Source organism: Wasmannia auropunctata, unplaced genomic scaffold, assembly GCF_000956235.1.
Source record: "Wasmannia auropunctata unplaced genomic scaffold, wasmannia.A_1.0 LD336116.1, whole genome shotgun sequence".
In the NCBI taxonomy this organism is placed as follows: Eukaryota; Metazoa; Arthropoda; class Insecta; order Hymenoptera; family Formicidae; genus Wasmannia; species Wasmannia auropunctata.
In genome coordinates, this window is record NW_012026774.1 from 844,250 (window position 1) to 862,082 (window position 17,833).

At 37.3% G+C, this 17,833-nt stretch overlaps 1 protein-coding gene across 3 annotated transcripts in view; it reads right to left on the minus strand.

The window, feature by feature from the left end:
* LOC105452564 (lachesin-like) overlaps nt 1–17,833 on the minus strand; it is a 33,500-nt gene that overhangs the window by 5,714 nt on the left and 9,953 nt on the right. For 2 of the 3 annotated variants that reach the window (XM_011693900.1, XM_011693822.1), the window contains exons 2-3: nt 5,347–5,436; nt 3,428–3,549 (exon numbers count right to left, since the gene is read on the minus strand). In XM_011693900.1, coding sequence (XP_011692202.1) covers nt 3,428–3,549; nt 5,347–5,431 — 207 coding nt within the window. In that variant the 5' untranslated portion in view covers nt 5,432–5,436. The remainder of the gene's footprint in view (nt 1–3,427; nt 3,550–5,346; nt 5,437–17,833) is intronic. The other variant, XM_011693982.1, reaches the window with a different exon arrangement.

Below are 17,833 nucleotides of genomic sequence, written 5' to 3' on the forward strand. Positions count from 1 at the left end.
CCCCTTCTCGCTCGTGCCGGCTCGGGTCGGCAGCCCGATCTGTCATATTTCAGACAGCGGCGAAGCCATTGAGCAGGATAAAAGGGCTTTTAAACCGCGGACAAAAGCCCGCGTCGCCATGTTTCGATCGGCAATGGAATTTAAGGGGCCGCGTAAATACGTAAGAGAACAGGGTATCTCTCTACCTGTTGGAAACAAAGCTTCCTTGGCGACGATCCGTTCGCCCAGAATCTATATCTCGCGTGTGATCATTCCGTGGATCAGGAACAATCGGCCAGGTGTCCTCATAGATATATCTGATATGTCTGTTGCACGCGGTGATCTACATGACATTACATCTCAGGGTATTGCATTTACGGCGGTATTACGCTATTCGGCTACTAACAAGTTTATGTTATCTTCAGATATCCACACGTGTAAGATATCGGAACTTCTAGATTTCTCTCGTACTGACGTACGTATTTGCGAAGGGGTTAATTCCGAAATAAAATATTTTATATTCTTCTATGTACCATAAAGGGCCTACTTCTCTCAATCAATTTGAAATACATCAACGACGTAACACCAGTGCGAGTCTAATTACAAGGCTTGAGTTTCCTGCGGAGAGATATAGCATCGGAGGCTTCAAATACGGCTGCACCGATCGTTACACGGGACTGCGGTAAAGGGTTAAATTTCTGAGATTAGATGTTACCGGATGCACGAGACGCGGTTACGTGTAACGCGACGACAAGTTCGAAGCAGCTGCCAAATTAAACAGCTTTCGATGCAGATACTCCGATGCAAAAACGAACACACTTTTGTAACGCGAATTTCGTTTCCTGTCCATCGCACAAACGTACCTCTCTTTCTCTCTCTCTCTTTCTCTCTCTCTCTCTCTCTCTCTCTCTCTCTCTCTCTTTCTCTCTGCATCATGCAGGAAACGAAGAATGTGCATATTGCAGAAGGGAGCAAAAAATAAAGTCACGTGAAAAATGAATATTGAACGTGATTAAACAAAACAGAGGAAGAGAAAGAGAGCAAAAAGGCAACATTTTGCATGCGCACGCGAGGTTTCTTTCTATGCCAACAATACATCTAAACGAGATGGGAAGTGAAACAAGAGGGTAAATGTTATTACAGTAACTGATCGGAAATTGAACGGAGTTGAAATTGAAGCTTCGCACGAAGGTATAAGTACATGATTACAAATGCGTAAAAAATGCGTACAAGAAAATGTATGGAGAGATTAAAGATTTTTCACTTTGCACCTCGAACTGTCTCTCTACAATTTGGCAATCGCTAAAATGTGACAATTAGATAAATTAAACAAGTTTTAATATTTTCGCGAAAGAGTCTCGCGTAATTAGCTTCTAAAATATCTTAAACTTCTCAATTATTATTTATTAAAGACGATAAAACTCCGTCTGTGCAATAATTTTGAGCTATAAATTCAAATTCGACGCTGTCAGTTGCAAAATTGCGTCTATTCTTTGTCCATCTAATCGCCGTCTGGTTGAAGTGCATGAGGTGCGTATAAATGGTGTAGCAAAGTCAGCACGAGTCGCATAGAGGAAAAAGAAGAACGAAAAGGAGGAGAAGCACGGCGGCAAAAATCAGGGCTATTCAGCGACGCTATATTAGCAGATCTGATTTATGTCCTTTCTTCCATCGTTTCCTTTCTCTTTCCGGCGAGAAAGACGGAGGAGAAGAGCCCTTCGGCTCACAGAGAGCCGCGAGCGACAAGACGGCGGCGAGCATCTCCACGAGTACGCTTCAACGGCGTTGGAAACGCGATAGAAACGATTGTCGCGATCTGAGCACGCAATCAAAACTTGGACTTCTTCTTGAAAGTGAATTACTCGCGACCAGGGTCCGTCCCAGAAGAGATTCCCTGGATTCTGGCGCGTTCACAACCGAACGCTTCGCCTCACAAACGCACCTACATATATATACACAAGTCAGCGACTGTAGATACACGAAGAGCGAACGTTTCCGCGTTAAATCGCGGTCAATGTTGACACGGGGCAACAATTGCAAAAAACAAGTGACCTGCTGACACAGCAGCTAAATTGCTAACAAAAATTGATAGCGTTCAGCAAAATAAACGTACAAATATTTTCGAGGCGCTTCGGAGCAAACGCGGCAAATGTAAAATCAAGCCTATTTGGAGGTGAGATTTTCTTCCATAAAAAATTTCGAGGTGGTTTTCAACGATCGAAAATAAAGGGTTTTTTGCAAGTAATCAAGATTTGCAAAGGCAAATAGATAAGAAGTAGATCTGAATTATTCAGCTAATTTTAAGAGTCTACTTTAACAGAATCTCAATTTGAAGTTTAACTGCAGAGTTATTTAAAGATGAAAGTTGGACGGTAATAATAAACAATAATGCAAAGATAAAATCGCGATTATAAATTTACTGAATGTGGAAACACGCGCGTTTACGCGAGATTTTCGTTTCGTACGATCCTCTTAATGTCCGGTCTTCGCGTATCTGTAATCATTGTAGTGTAAGAATATTGTGGATGGAGAAAGCAGCACGGCAAGATCGATGGGAATAGATATAGTTTTGCTGATACGAAAACGGTGTTCTTCGTTGTCCCGATACGTTCTTCCGGTATTGTCTTTCTGTCGTTGGAAGATGCAGCGAATACTCTCGATGGTTTCGCTTGATTTGCATTGTTTCGCTATGCAGATCCAAGGAAAACATTTTGACATTTGTAGCGTCGCTTGTGGCTCCCTTAGGAGTTCAAGAAACGACGTTCGAAAAAGTCGACGGATCTTACACATCTTACATTTTTATAAGAACTAAGTTTTCTCTCTACGTATAAATTGTTCTTTCTAGTTGTAATGTTATATCGTTGCTAAAAATTATAATATAACGCGATTGTGTTTAGTAAATTTTAGTAAAATCGACTATCCGACAAATAGAACAGGATTGCACAAATTAAATTTTGAAAAATATAATTTACATAATTGTATATACGTATAGGTATAGAACTTTCTTAAATCTTAAACTTTAACATAAATCTCGTCTAAGAGACGATCGATACAAAGTAATAAAATATTTATTTTGATCCTCTTTTGCTTCCGATGTTTCTCATCATTAATACGTTATTACTACTCATTATACATCTCTGCTCCTTCTTTGCTGCAGGATTAACGTTTACCTATTTAAAGCATTTGATGGCGCATTGCTTCGCTATTGAGCATTTCGAATGACCATTGCCCGAGACACATTCTCGTAATATTCGCTCATTAATTGAGCGGTAGAATAATAGAGTTCCACGTGGTTACATCGCAATTACTCGGCAATACAATCCGTCTAGGCTGCATCCGGTATATTAAGCGAAAATACGATCTAGGCCACACTACTTACTATTTCGAGCGGTGGCCCTAATCGACTAGCTAATTACAACATGCGCGCAAGCGGTACGAGTACATTTACCTTGTAAGACTGAAGATGATTAACGACGCAGGTGAACGAGACGTCGCGACCTTGGGTGACCGTGTGATTTTCCAAGAGCGCCAGAAATTCGGGCAGGACCTCGGACTTGGGCGGCGTTTGTCCTGAATTATGCAATTAGCGATTATGCGCCAGCGATTATGGCTAAAACGATCGGCAAAGTTAATCCTTAATTAGCCCACCGCGCGGCCAACTTGCCGTCGATACGCCGCCGTTACGAATATGATGTATGGACGGCGCATTAGGGAAGATTCGGGGGAGCCCCGAATACAAGAATGCCCATCACCTTTTTGCGCCGCGCGAGCGAAATTTAATCTAGATCGCTGCATTACTTATGCATGTAATGAGCGGCCGGTCGACTATGTCACCACGCGATAATCATTATTCTTTCTATGCGTCGCGCTTGTGATTATACCATTCGTATTCTATATGAGACGCGATTCCGAGAACGTTAATTAATTTCTAATAAAAATTATTTAAATTTAGGAGAGTGCACATATTTTCTTAAAACAATCGATAAAAATTAGCTTGTATATTTTCTTGCATGTAATACGAACGTATATATTTGATTATAAAATTTCTTAATCATTTAATATATTTTCTACCTTATATCATATAAATTTTGCTGAAACAATTTGTTCGCACATTTTACTGTGCAACACGCAGGACAGTGCGCCGCATAAATTGGGTGTTGATTGATCGCTTACGAACCCTTACGGACCCTGTAACCTTCTCACGTCACGATATTCACCCCTCGCGTTCTCGCGTGGCGGATGCCAATTTTATGTGACGTTACGTATCACACAGAGTGGTCGCGCACGTTGATCATTCTCAATAACGCAATAACGAAATGGAGTCTAATAGATGAAACAAAAAAAAGATATATTCTTCCTGTATCCTTTTTGGCTAACTTAGCTTATGGCAATCACGCGAGCACGAAGAAAAGGGGAGAAAGTTTCGCGAGAAACGGAGTGTTTATTAATCACGTGGAACACGGCCCAGCGAAAGTTCGCTGACTTGTGGAGTAATCATCATCTATCATGATCTATCGCGTGGAAAGGCTACCTCCCGAAGACCAGGTAATATTTTTGTTGGTCCGCATGCAAATCAAGTGCTCGACGACCTATGCATTATGATTTGCACCTGCAGTGTAATGAGAAATCGACCGAACTGCACTGCTCCGAATTAGAGAGCAATCTCAATAAACATTAAATAATAAGGAAATTGAAATGTTCAAGATTTACGTGAATTTTTATTTCTTATATTTTATTTTTTTTTTTTATCATCTATAATACCTAATCCAGTGTTTCGCAAATAAATTTCACAAGAAATGATGAATTTAATCGTATTGTAAACTCTATCAAATTTTCATGTCTTTCTCTCTAAGCATCTATAAATTTCTGTAAGTTTAGAATTTAATATGATTTTTCTAAAAGAATTTCGTAATTTACAGCCATGTGATAGACGAACAACGGTACTAAATAAATAAGCATAACGATACAGAACGCGAACGCGTTTCCGTTTTCCGAGGCGGGAGAAAAGTCGGCGGTCTGTGCCACTTTGCAATTCCTACTTCTTTTTAAGCGAGGATTCTTTTTAAGCTCTCGCGGAAACGCGAAAGGCTACCGATAGCGACGTCTTCAGAGAAGGATTCTATTTGATTCTTACCGTAACTGGAGCAAAGAAAGGCGGCGCAAAAGTAACGGGCACGATACCAGTCGCGGCGATCTGGGTAGAAGGGAAGGAGGGAATTCTATCATTTCGTGCGGATTAAAAACTTGTAACTTTTGCTTCTTCTCGCAACTCCTACGAACGATTCTCTCTTTTTTTTCCTGTTTCTCGCAAGGATCTGCGCGTCACGGAAATACTTACCTTACCGAAGCGGTATATTCGACTCTTACCGAGACTGACGTGGAGGAAGGCGACAATAAGGACGCACAGTGCGAAGTTCCGCGATGCCATGCCATAGGGTAAGCCATACGCCATACGTACTGCAACAAAAAGCGTGAAATACGTTAAAATAAAGCACTATATTAAACATATTAACACATAAACGAGCCAAGCAACAGTTATTTATATCAGTAACTTATACTGAAAGCCTTTGTTAAAAATTTTTAATTATTCTTTTATTTATTTACTGCTATCTTTGAAAACTAATTTTTATAACTGGAGGACAAACGATAATTTATTTGCAGTAAAATTTACAATTCGTTGATTTAAAATTAATATAAACACAGATAAGGCAAGTCCACGCACAGAAAATCCTTTTATTAAAACAGTTAACTTTCGCACGGGATATTTTGAATATTAATTACAATAAATTTCAGTCATGCGATTTCTCTTTCACATCAATAGGCAAAATTTATGTACATGAAAAATGTAACATGAGAGTAATTAAAAAGTATCGCGAAAGAAAACATATTAATACGAAAATATTATTTTTTTATTTATATTTTATCAAAATTTGCAATATATTAATTCTCAAACAAGAATCAGTAAGCTGCGAGATCAAAGGTAGAAAAACTCATGTGTATTTTCGCCATTAAAAATTAAAATAATAAACAAACTGATTAGATAGAACTGCAACAATATAAAAAACCGGCAAAAATTACTGCAAAAGAAATACTTAAAAGTCTATTGGTCAGAAGTTTTATCGATTAAATAGCAGATGTAATAATTTAGCAATCTTATTTATTATTTCGAAAATAAGATCTGTATGGAAATCATAATTAGAATTTTCCAACATAACATACTAAATTTCGCGTGAGAGGATATGCGCAAGGGAGTTGTTACAGCGAGGCAACCGGCTTCAGGGGCGCGAGAGAAGAGAGAGGTCTGGGTTGAAATCGAGAATTTTGCGACGTCGTCGACGCGTGCTCGGAACGAGGATACGGAACGGAGGAGGGGGAAGAGGGCAAACGGAGGAGAGAACCCCGAATCGTGTGAATATTAACTCGACAGTTGGTCGCCACATAAACGCCAACCCGCTGATATATCTCCCGTTCGCCCGTCGCCGGCCGGCCAGCGCCGCAATAATACTCTCGAATGGTAGTGGAGATACACCCTCTTCTCCGCACTCTCTCGCGATACGCACACTTCGCGTCTCGGGGGCACACGTGCGCGTGAATGCGTATGCCACATATACGTGTACGTAACGTATGTAACGACCACAGTCCGATGGTCAAATGAAAATTTCGCTCACGCCAAAAACTCACCCTTTATAACCTCGGCCAATCTTGCTCTCGCGTTCGCCAAAAATTCCATATACATATTTAAGGCCTACATTATAATTTCAGTTCAAGAATTTGGATGAAACTAGTTTTGAACAGATCAGTTCGATATTAATTTTGATATAATTGTAATAATGATTCAGCTAAGCAGCCCAGATATGGTAAAATTTATTTTTAATTTATTCGTCTTGTGTTCACAAGATCCATAACTAAATTTAATTTCTCGAATTTTTGAAAAACATATGAATGCATATCAATAGATTTTTAATCTTGTATTAAAAATCAAATATTGAACCGAGGAAAATCACGTATTACTAAAGTTCACTTTAGATTGTTTGTAGATTAAATCTATAATTCGCATCAGATTTTAAGATAGAATTTTGTGTAATATTATCATTTTATATGTCGCGCGTATATTTTGACTTGTACATACGTATTTTTGATTCTCTAAAGATTTTTCGTATTATACGGCACATAAAATAATAAATGAAGTAAATTAATAAATATAAAATTATAAAATTCTAGCCTGGATTCTGACGGAAATTATAAAATGTCTGAATCAGGTTTTAGTAAGAATTTACCGTAAATTTTATCTCAAAACATATCGGAAATACTCGAAATAAAGTTTAATATCTTGAAACGTGAACGGTTCAACATTATATTTGGATCAGAAATCAACTGAGAGTGTACTCAGTTGATTGTAAAAAATAAAACGATCATATGACACTTGAATCATTAAAGTATTGTACAATTATTACGAAACACTCCGCAATAATATATACGTCACGAGATAGATAAAATTGAATCTCACATTTTCTTTTATTTTGTTTTTAATAACAGAAGCCATAAAATCAAATTACCAAAAGATAAAAATGAAAAAGCTATAAAAGATTAAGATAAAATAAGTACGTTATAAAAGGTTTTTTTTAAATATCAATATATTGTGAAATTTAATAAATTATAAGTATAATTTCAAATTAATACAAATTACCCTAATAAGCTTATTAAGGACTATCACCATTTCTGGAAAATCTCATCTATATGTAGAATGTTTGATGAATGTTTGCAGATCTGATCTATCTTTGGATTACAACATAGTGCATCTGGTCAAATCTTGTGCATCCGTAATTAAATTCTGTCTGTATAATAAGACACCAAAATATATCAAATTATGCATTAATGCAATGAGTTTTATATATTTGTACATTTTCACATAAATCGACGGATATGACCAACATTAAATTATTACTAATCTGTATTATAATTTATTTATTCTAAAACAATGAATCTATGAAATATAATATTTATGAATTATATGTATATAATTTACTTCGCGATTTGACAAATAAAATAATACAATAATATGTTACTCTATAATTGCTTCACTATCGTTTGTTTGATGTTCGTTCGATATATATTCGTGCTTTTATAGATTTCCTTCTTTTTTGTTTTCTATTCCTCTTTGTTTATTGGAACTCACACGAGATTCACCCACGAAATTCAGTTAATCACAATCGCGTATGCACTTAGTCACTAACATATTACAATGATTCTAATAAACACAATAATCGTATTACATTTTATACGATAATAAAAATATTATACTTTATAAGAGAGTAGAAATACCTGATACTAAATCCACTCAATGTGCATTTTGTTACTGTATTTTAAAATGTAAAAATAACACGAAAGAAGATTATGATTGATATTCCGCAAATCAACAGACAAATCTCGAACGGTGAAAGCTTTTAACAAATCACCAATGTAGAAACTTTATGTTATACGCGGTTAATAAATACTAAAATACGGAATTAATTACGATCATATATTGATGATTAATTTGAATTGCAGTCATTAGTCGTTGCAGTCAATTGTGGTTGATTGTAGCCATTAATTATCGATCCATTTCGCACAAGCAATGTTTCGTTAATGATCAAAAAATTCGAAAATAATCGGCAATCCTAATATCATGGGATACGATTCAGTTAACAAAGTTTTGGCTAATTAAGGCGTGATAGATCATTCGAAAATGTATAATTGAAATTTAGTATTGTATGCATAATATATTTCGAACGTATAAATTCAACGAGATATATTATTAATAAACGATCGGAATATCATGGCTTTTCATTATTCATATTACTCGATTTTACTATTACTCCACATTTTCAATACAAGATGGACAAATTATTTTATTCATATTACGATATCGAAATAATAAGAAATGGGAATTATAAGGTTATTATTTTATGGCGAATATTTGTACACGGACAATATCATAATTTATTTGAATTTAAATTTAAATTTAAATTCAAACATATTCTACATTTGCGATTTGAATTTTTCATTGATTTAAATTCTAACTGCTTGATACTTTTGAATTAGAATGTTATTTTTTGTGTCTCAGATGAAATTCTGTTTCGATATGTCATCTGTTACGCTTTTTAATATAAGATGCATATAAATATTATGGAAACTTTATTCTAAATATCTCATCTGATATGAGATTCAAGCGATGGTTATAAATAAACGGGCATGTGTTTAAGTTAATGAAAATGAAATTTTCGTGAATGTTCCAGTTTAATATCCATTGCAATGACATTGCAATATTACAACATCGAATTCTGTAAAAACATGAGACAGATAACGACGAATGCACGTTAGCATGCACTAGGAGATCGTCATAAATACGAAAGTAGAATCGCGTATCACGAGATAGGGCGATAAACGTCGAATATCTCTTTGAAGGGCCGATCAGTGGTCAGGATATCAAAAGCCCCTTTGACTTGGACGATGCAGTTACCTATCGTTTCACTATGCGCACAAGCACATTCAACTATTTCCTTCCGATGAATAATCAAGCGTATCCGTTAACGTCTGAGAGATTGAAAATTATGGACCTGGATGTAATTTATTTGAGAGCACATGTGTGCATAAAGGGCATACGCGCAATAATTAAAATACGATCATTCACATTTAATTGAGCATTACAAAAATTAATTCATTTGTCACATATTTCGCCGAAGTGACAGTATTGTCAACTGATATCTTTTGTCAGATTTAAAAATCTTCCAATTTTACGCGCACGGAGCAAATTTGAAAAATATTTCACGAGTTTCATGACATAATTGCAAGAATAATCGTATCAGATATCAATAATATTATTGATTATCGGATCTAAATTAGATTATAGAATTATTAAAATTATGTACATTCTAAGTCCATATAATTCTCAATCATTTGTATGCAAAGTTTTCTGAAAAAAACATGTGAGAGCTATGAAAAAAATATTCTATGGAAAAATATTCTGTGATTTAGTGGTATAGCTTTTGAAGAAACTTGATACTATTTCGATACTTCTCGAAGTATGGAGAAAGTTGATAATTGGAAAGTCGATACGCGCCCGCGTTATTAGATTTACGTAGTGAAAATGTTCATGGCGCGCGTGTAAGTGCACATGTGAGAAACTACGTATAGTCGCTTGCGGAACTACTTTAAGCTGAAAACATTCTTTCGCATTGCCAATTCAGGACTGGCACGCGTGAGTTTTTCAAATAAAATAAATAAAATATTCATATATTATTTATATCTATTGCATTACTATTATAAAAATATTACAGAATCTACTAGATTTTATATAAAGCCCTCCCTAATCCTATTTCTGTCAAGTTAAATTAGGAATATTAGCGAGATGTTTCCAATCGAAAAGGAAACGCAACGAAGACTCGGAGGGTAACTTTCGCTTCTCTCGCTCCTTCCGCTTTCCTCCGCTGTATTTCCCAATCTTGTTTCTGTTTTTCTCTCATATTTTACTACAGTTGATTCCTAAAGCGCGCGAAGGGAAAATAAAAACCACCACGGTGACGGCATCGGCGATCCGTTCGTTTTATCAGGTCTACCGGCGAAGCTATATTTATACTTACGCGTTTTCAGCGGTTCCTTTTATTTTGGCTTCCGTTTCCTCGCTACACGATAGTCGTGTTACACGTTACGCAATTGCTCGACGCAATTCTCACATGCACTTAGCAAATACCCTTCTTCTCTTACCTGCGCGCCCCGTTTCCCTTTGCATACGACTCATTTTCTCGAGCGAGTCTACCATTGATCTGTTTCTTTCGATATTCCACCGCGAGGAGAAGCAAACATCCAGAGTTCTTCGTTGCGAGAAGATCATCCGTTGAATTTCAACCTATATTAGTTTATTTTGCGCACTGGGCAAGTAGTTTAGCTCGTATCTTCGGTTAAGAGTACCTTTACACTTATTTTTCATCGCAACTAGAGAGCAAGCGACTAATAATAATGTCTTAAAAGCACAATTGCAAAATACTGATTCAAAATTATACATTACATTTAGAGAAATAAAATCTCGAACGTATAAATATGAACATTATTAAAATTACTGAAAATTTAGTAATTTTTATTTTTTAACAGCAAATCCTTATCATAATTCTTTAATTCTGTGTAAGCTGTCCTTTAAGAAAATTAATGAATTATGAAAAATCTATACAGTTATAGGTGAATAATTTTTATACTTTCGTATACATTTTAAAATGCTTCTAAGATTTTTTATTTCTAAAAATCGTAATTGCTAATAAGTACTTTAATTAATATTTTTCAATCATTCGTCTTTATATAATAGTTTACTTAATATATGAAACTTACTCTCTTTCTCTTTTCTTTATGCGTTACGCGTTTACATATTTTGCGTAAATTCCTTATATCGCGTACCTTTTCGGTGTCGTGCGTGATAAGTAATCTACTTAATTTGATAATCCAATAGCAATCCAATCTTATCTTTCGACAGACAATACCAAACCTGTCTGTTATTGCGTTATACGTGCACCTATTAATAGGATAATTCACACGCTGCATTTGGTAAGGCTAAATCTTGTATTTAAGCTACCTGCAGGGAAATCAAGTATCAGAGAGGAAATCAAGTGGAGTACGACGTGAATACGCCAATCGCCGATAATGCGCCCTCTCTCACTAAGGATTCTAAGATAATCCATGCATTAAGCCGTTACATGTGAAACATTAGATTTAGGGAGCAAACATACCTCTATATGAGGCACGGGCTTTTAATGACAGAGATATCACGTGATAAAATCAAGCATCAAATGGCACAAAATTCTCTCCCCTCAATATATCAAATTACCTTTAAATAAAATCGTTTCTACACAAAAATGTAGGATTTAATTTTCCGAATTATCGCGATTGTTCGAATTACGGCGAGCTCGCGCGGCAATGCTGGTTCCGATTAATTACAAATATCCCATTTCAATCACCAATTTTAAAGGATATACCCATCGGTATCCCGAATCACGAGTGAAACAATGATAAATGCACTCCTTAAATCATACGCCGGAATGGTTTCGCGTTTCGCAACAAAGAAATTTGATCAATCATTCCTTCGACGTTTGTGAATGGAAGATTTATCGATTCCTTCTCTCATCGAAGGTAATGTAAATCACTTTATGGAGGAAAAAAAAAAGAATGCTTTCTCCTCCCAATAAAATTTCGCCCTCGGATACGGAGAGACACGGGGAACGAAACCTCCCTGGCATATTCACCCGTTCGCCCTACTTCATCTGAGAAAGTGCAACTGCAGTTTCCGTTATTCTCTCTCTTATATCTATCGATAGTTCCATCTCTCTCTCTCTCTCTCTCTCTCTCTCTCTCTCTCTCTCTCTCTCGATCGAAACTTTCGTTAATGCGACCACCGCGAGAGGAACGTGGAAATAGCGATTGATTATTGATAAGGTATCGCGCCGGGAGAGATTCTCGTGCGGTGACTCGAGGGATTTTCGTAACTGCACTGGCTTATCACTGCTTAATACGCGGTGCCGATATGGTATAAGTTACAAAAAAGTTTAACGCGAATTTCGAGATTCGCCGTACCTTTTGACTCAGCCTTACGAGTAACTCCTTAAAAATTACAGAAAACTATCCTTTTACATAAATTCCCTTTACTTTATTGTAAATTATTATACATATTATACAAGAAATGAACAGGTCAACAAAAGATGTTCATCTGTTTACGATCTGATCAAATTAGTTAGGCAACAAATCCTCGTACACGCGACTAATTCCGTATATTTATGAGATCGAATTTCACGTCTCTCTCCATTCTCTCCAACGCTCCGGCAAACTTCTGTATACAATAACCACACCACACATTCACCGTAGTTCACTGTAACAACCGAACCGGCACATTGCGGAATATTAAATTTCTTCGTTAACTATGCATTGTAGTACCGATTATAGGACCAGTTATAATTATAAGAGTAATTATAATGTCTCGTTATCGCGATGCATTGCGCGACTTATAATAGAAGTATCGTGACACTCTCCTGTTGGATAACAAAAGCATCTAATGGCAAGAAAATATCAACATATCATGAAGCCAAATATACTCTATCGATATGAATTTGATAATGTTTAATATTCTTCTCTTCAGAGCGCAGCGCGCGCAAAGCACGCGCCTGTTATGTACTAGTAACTCAAAAAATAAATTTAATTTGGTAAATAAAAATCATATTTGCTTGTATGTGCCACATAAGTATAACAATAATTAAAACTGATAAATGGAATTTTAACTTTATTAGTAGATAAGAGCATGTCTCTTGTAACAAAAAAAAAACTTAAATATCTGAGAATATCTAAAAATAATACTCTTCATATTTACGTTGTTTAATTGTGGACCGATTAAAGTTCCTATTTTATCTCTTACCAAATGTATGCAGCAGTCTTTTTTGTAAATTAGATCGATGGCAACGTATTTCGAAGAGAATATAATAAAATTCACTGTTCACAATACGCATGAAATTATTTATGCACAGTAGTTTCGCTGTTGTAAAAAAAAAGACGTATCGCGCAAAAAATATTAATGTGTCAGTGAACGAATCGCACTCGCTTCGCGTTACTATCGTCAAATGAAATGCTGAAATGTTGAAAGGTTGGTTAACAAATATCACGGAAAATTCAGAGATTAAAACAAATCTCGATAATGCCATGCCGCTATGAAATAAAATCGGGAGATCGTACATATTGCGAAAAAAAATATTTCAGACAGATTTTCCTTCTTATCCTGAACATAGGCCACAATGTCAAACCCCGATCTCTAAATTTCTTTCTACGCGAATTTGTCGACGAACTTTCCCTTCCTCCCCCTCTCGCCGAGCTAAAAATAAATATTCTCTCACGATATCGCCGCGCGAGTTACTTTACTAATTATGTTACAAGGGATTGCCGCTGAAGTTCCTGTAAAAGAAGTTATATATCCGTCTACCTTTACTAGCTTTCCCGGAGTCGGAGCCGCTCCTCTCTCCGCTCCCTCTCTCCATTTCTCCCACCATCCTACTGCTAAACTTAATTTGCTATCTCTTACTATTTAACTTTTTTGTCAGCAGGACATCCTCGCTCAGGTTTCGTGTCATCCACCGAACAAACCGTAACAAGTCGTGCCAGTGATGCCTGCGTTCTACAAGATATACTAGACAGGGTAAATTGTACTATTATTACACACCAAACTTCTCTGCGAGCGTGTTCGTAATGATACGTACGAATATTTAACCGTCTTTTCCACGCCGCGACTTTACTGGTACTATTCTTGTGCCGGATTTGCCTTCTTCCTACCGGACAAGCATGTCGCTCATCAAAGAATAAACCTGAGATTATTAACAGTAATATACGTCGCTCTTTGCACACGGTTTTACACAATGAAAATGTTGAATCCATAAATTAGCTCTCGCAAATTATAATTGCAGAATAGATGAAAAAAAGTGAACAACAAAAAATTAAGAATCTTTCAAGAAATTAATATTCGATGAAGGCGATATTTTTCGTTGATAAAAAATATATTAAAATATATATTATTTGTATTAACATTGCGTCACATTTATGCGAACAATTATAGTCATCTTTAATTAGCGAACCATAACACGCAACAGCGGGTAGTTATATTTTATAATATAAGTTATTCTATCTATATTTTATAACATGAACTTATTATATCCGAGACCATATAATAGGAGCACTTGTTAGTTACTAAAAATATTTTTTATAAAGATAATAAATTGATCTTACTCTTACGAGACGGTATGTCTCATACAATTTTAAATAAATTCTTAATAAAGAAAAGGAACAAAGAAGGAGCATAGAAGCCTTGCAAGATATATGTACGCAAAAATGTTTATATAATCTAATTAGATATAAACATACATAATTTCAAATGAACGTTTCGACCTCCAATTGGATTATTTTTAGCGCTATTAGAACAATAATCCTAATATGAAAAGCGTCAATTTTGATAGAAAAGAAATTACAGCAAACGTCATAAATTATTAAAAACGTACGTATGATATCATTAAATCTTGTGTTGGTTCCATACAATGTAAAAATCCATAGGAGAAGTCAATTCATCGTAATATGTGAGTTGTCTAATTGGTTCAAATCACGTCATCGCATTATGCTGCGTTTACTGTTATTAATTAAAGCTGAGAAGAAGAAAACAAAATTCTTCGTTCTGGAAATGTTATAATGCATTTCCACGATCGTTAGAGCATCACCGTCTTTCTACTAACTATTCCCGCCTTACTGAGGTAGGTCGTACGTACTTGTCAAACCTCTTAGACACCTTACGTCATACCATTTATATGCGGTTGACCATCGCTCGAGGCAACACGGGAGGAGAGGCGACGACGTAACGACGTACGAGCATGACGTGAGAAACTCGAATTGCTTTTCTGGTCCTCTTTCTCTCTTTCTCGTTCTCTCTTTCTCTCTAGGCTGCTTACACGTGATCGACGTGACACGCCGGCATGCAAAAGACGCCGCGAAATAGCGATCGACTATCGATGAGCGCGAAACGCTGTCGTCGTTGCGCGAGTAACGTTAGGTTTCGAAGGGAGTTCGCCTGCGCGATAGAACTTGAGGATTGTGGTTCAAACTGTCTGCGAAGTTTGAAGGCACCTTAACGCATACATTCCCTCTCTTTCTCTCCGCATCTCTCCTGGAGATGCGGCCTCATAGGACGCCGCTGCCACCAGCCTCCGTTCAGCTTCCTTCAGGCTACTCCCCCGCGGATTCTTCCGTCGCGATTCTCGGTTGCATTTAGGGTTTTCGGTAGAGGATGGCAAAGTATCGGAATATCAGCTGAGAAAAGAGGCGATATTCACTTACGTGCTTTCGTCGGCTGCTAAATCGAGCCACGGGAAATGAGACAAGCGAAGGAGTGCGGGTTCTCTCTTGGTGCATTTTGGCATAATGCGGTGGTCACGCGATAGAATGTTAGCGCAAAAATATCTACGCGAAAATAACTACTCGTCTCGACAGTTATTTATGACATGACAGTCTTTTATTTCATATATTGTTATAAGCAAAATGAAAAATATTTTCTAAATTGAATTATTATTATTAGCAGTTTTATACAATAGCTAAGATAAAATCCTAATATATATGTATATATAAATAAATCTATACATAAATTTTACAGATTCTCGTAACGAAATATTTTTTAACACGATCACGTTATAGCCTGGAATGTTGGTGGCTTTAATTCCTCCATCGAGGCCGCGACGAGTGTAACGTGTGCGAACGATCAACATTATCCGGCGACAAATCGGGTCAACCGGGAAAGTCGGGCAAAAGAAAAAGAGCTACATTCGTAAAGAGGCTTAGCGACGATAAGTTGGCGTCGCCGCAGCACTTTGCAACATTGGGGATATATTCCTCCCGTTGCCCTTTACCGCGGGACCACTCTGTAACAGAGTTCGGCGGTATTCAAACGTCGAGAGGATAGCTCGCCGGCATTTTATGTGTCTGTATGACTGTCTCGTTGATCCCTCGGTAATACAGCATGATGGATTTGCAGCGAGAGAAGCGAGAACGGGCGAGAAGGCCGCGAGAGAGCTCCAAAGCTCTCGTGAAGAATTAGGAGCGCGGAAAAGAACGAGGCATATAAATTTACAGTGATGTTTCGGAGTCGAATAAAAATGCTGCTGAGAAATAAGACCGAGATATGCCGATAATAAAAATGTGCATGGAGGAAGGAATGTTGCACCGGTGTGCGGTGGAATTAGAAGGATACGTGATGCGGCGAGGAGAAACCGTGCGAGTAACACCTCTGCGCTCGCGGGAAAGATCGATACATGATTTCCGTACCTTCATCCGTTCGCGGAGTAACGAACAATCGATTCCGCGGTGAGAGAGTACGAATCGAAGAATTGGAGAATTTGTTACTTCTCCAGACGCCGCACAAAGCGGATCCGATAGGATTGTGGTAGAACGGAGGAATTGGTGTTCGCGCGAGTAACCTAACGCCGCGTCGGAACGAAAGAGAGAAAGTAACATACAGAGCGAAAAGTTTCCTCATAGTAACTAGATCTTAAACGAATTAGGTATTGCTCCTTGGAGAAAATATTCGCTAATCAAGGACTTTATCCATTACTTTACTTGCGTAAACACGACGCAATTTCAAGCGAAATTACGCTTTAATATATTTATTTGCGAAAAATATATGATATATAATATTGGATCCTCTTTCCTTTTGATGGTGATTTTTTTATTTTGCGGTTCGAATTTTGTAATTATGACTACGCGGGATTGAATTTACGAATTTAATATCAATTAGCAAAAAATTGATCTCAATGATAATCACAGGTCACATGCACAAGGTAATAGCTCGGGAAATTATTTTCAAAATTGACAAGTATCTCCCTCCCGTGACGAATTTATCCATGACGCGAGAATTGAATTCTCGAGACGGACAACCGGCTAATTCGCGACTCGCCGTGATTGCATCTTAATGCCGCTTCCAACGCTGCAGATGGATCGTTTCCGAGATATACATGCTGGTGATGATGCTCGCGACGACGACGCGGAGGATGATGATGGACGAAGGAGTGTATAAATGTGAGAGAGAGAGAGAGAGAGAGAGAGAGAGCACTCGAGAGACGTCGAGTTACGCGCTAAAAGCGGAACCAACATAGGAAGCTCATTAAGTTGCACCCCGCGGGCTGGATGCACACACAGAGATACAGCAGGTGCCCCTTTTCATCGCCGTGCCATCTATCCCGTCCGCTAGCACCCCCTTTTGGCTACCTGTCTCGCTCGACCCCCCCCCCCTCTTCTGTTATCTACTGTGCCATGCGTTGAGTTC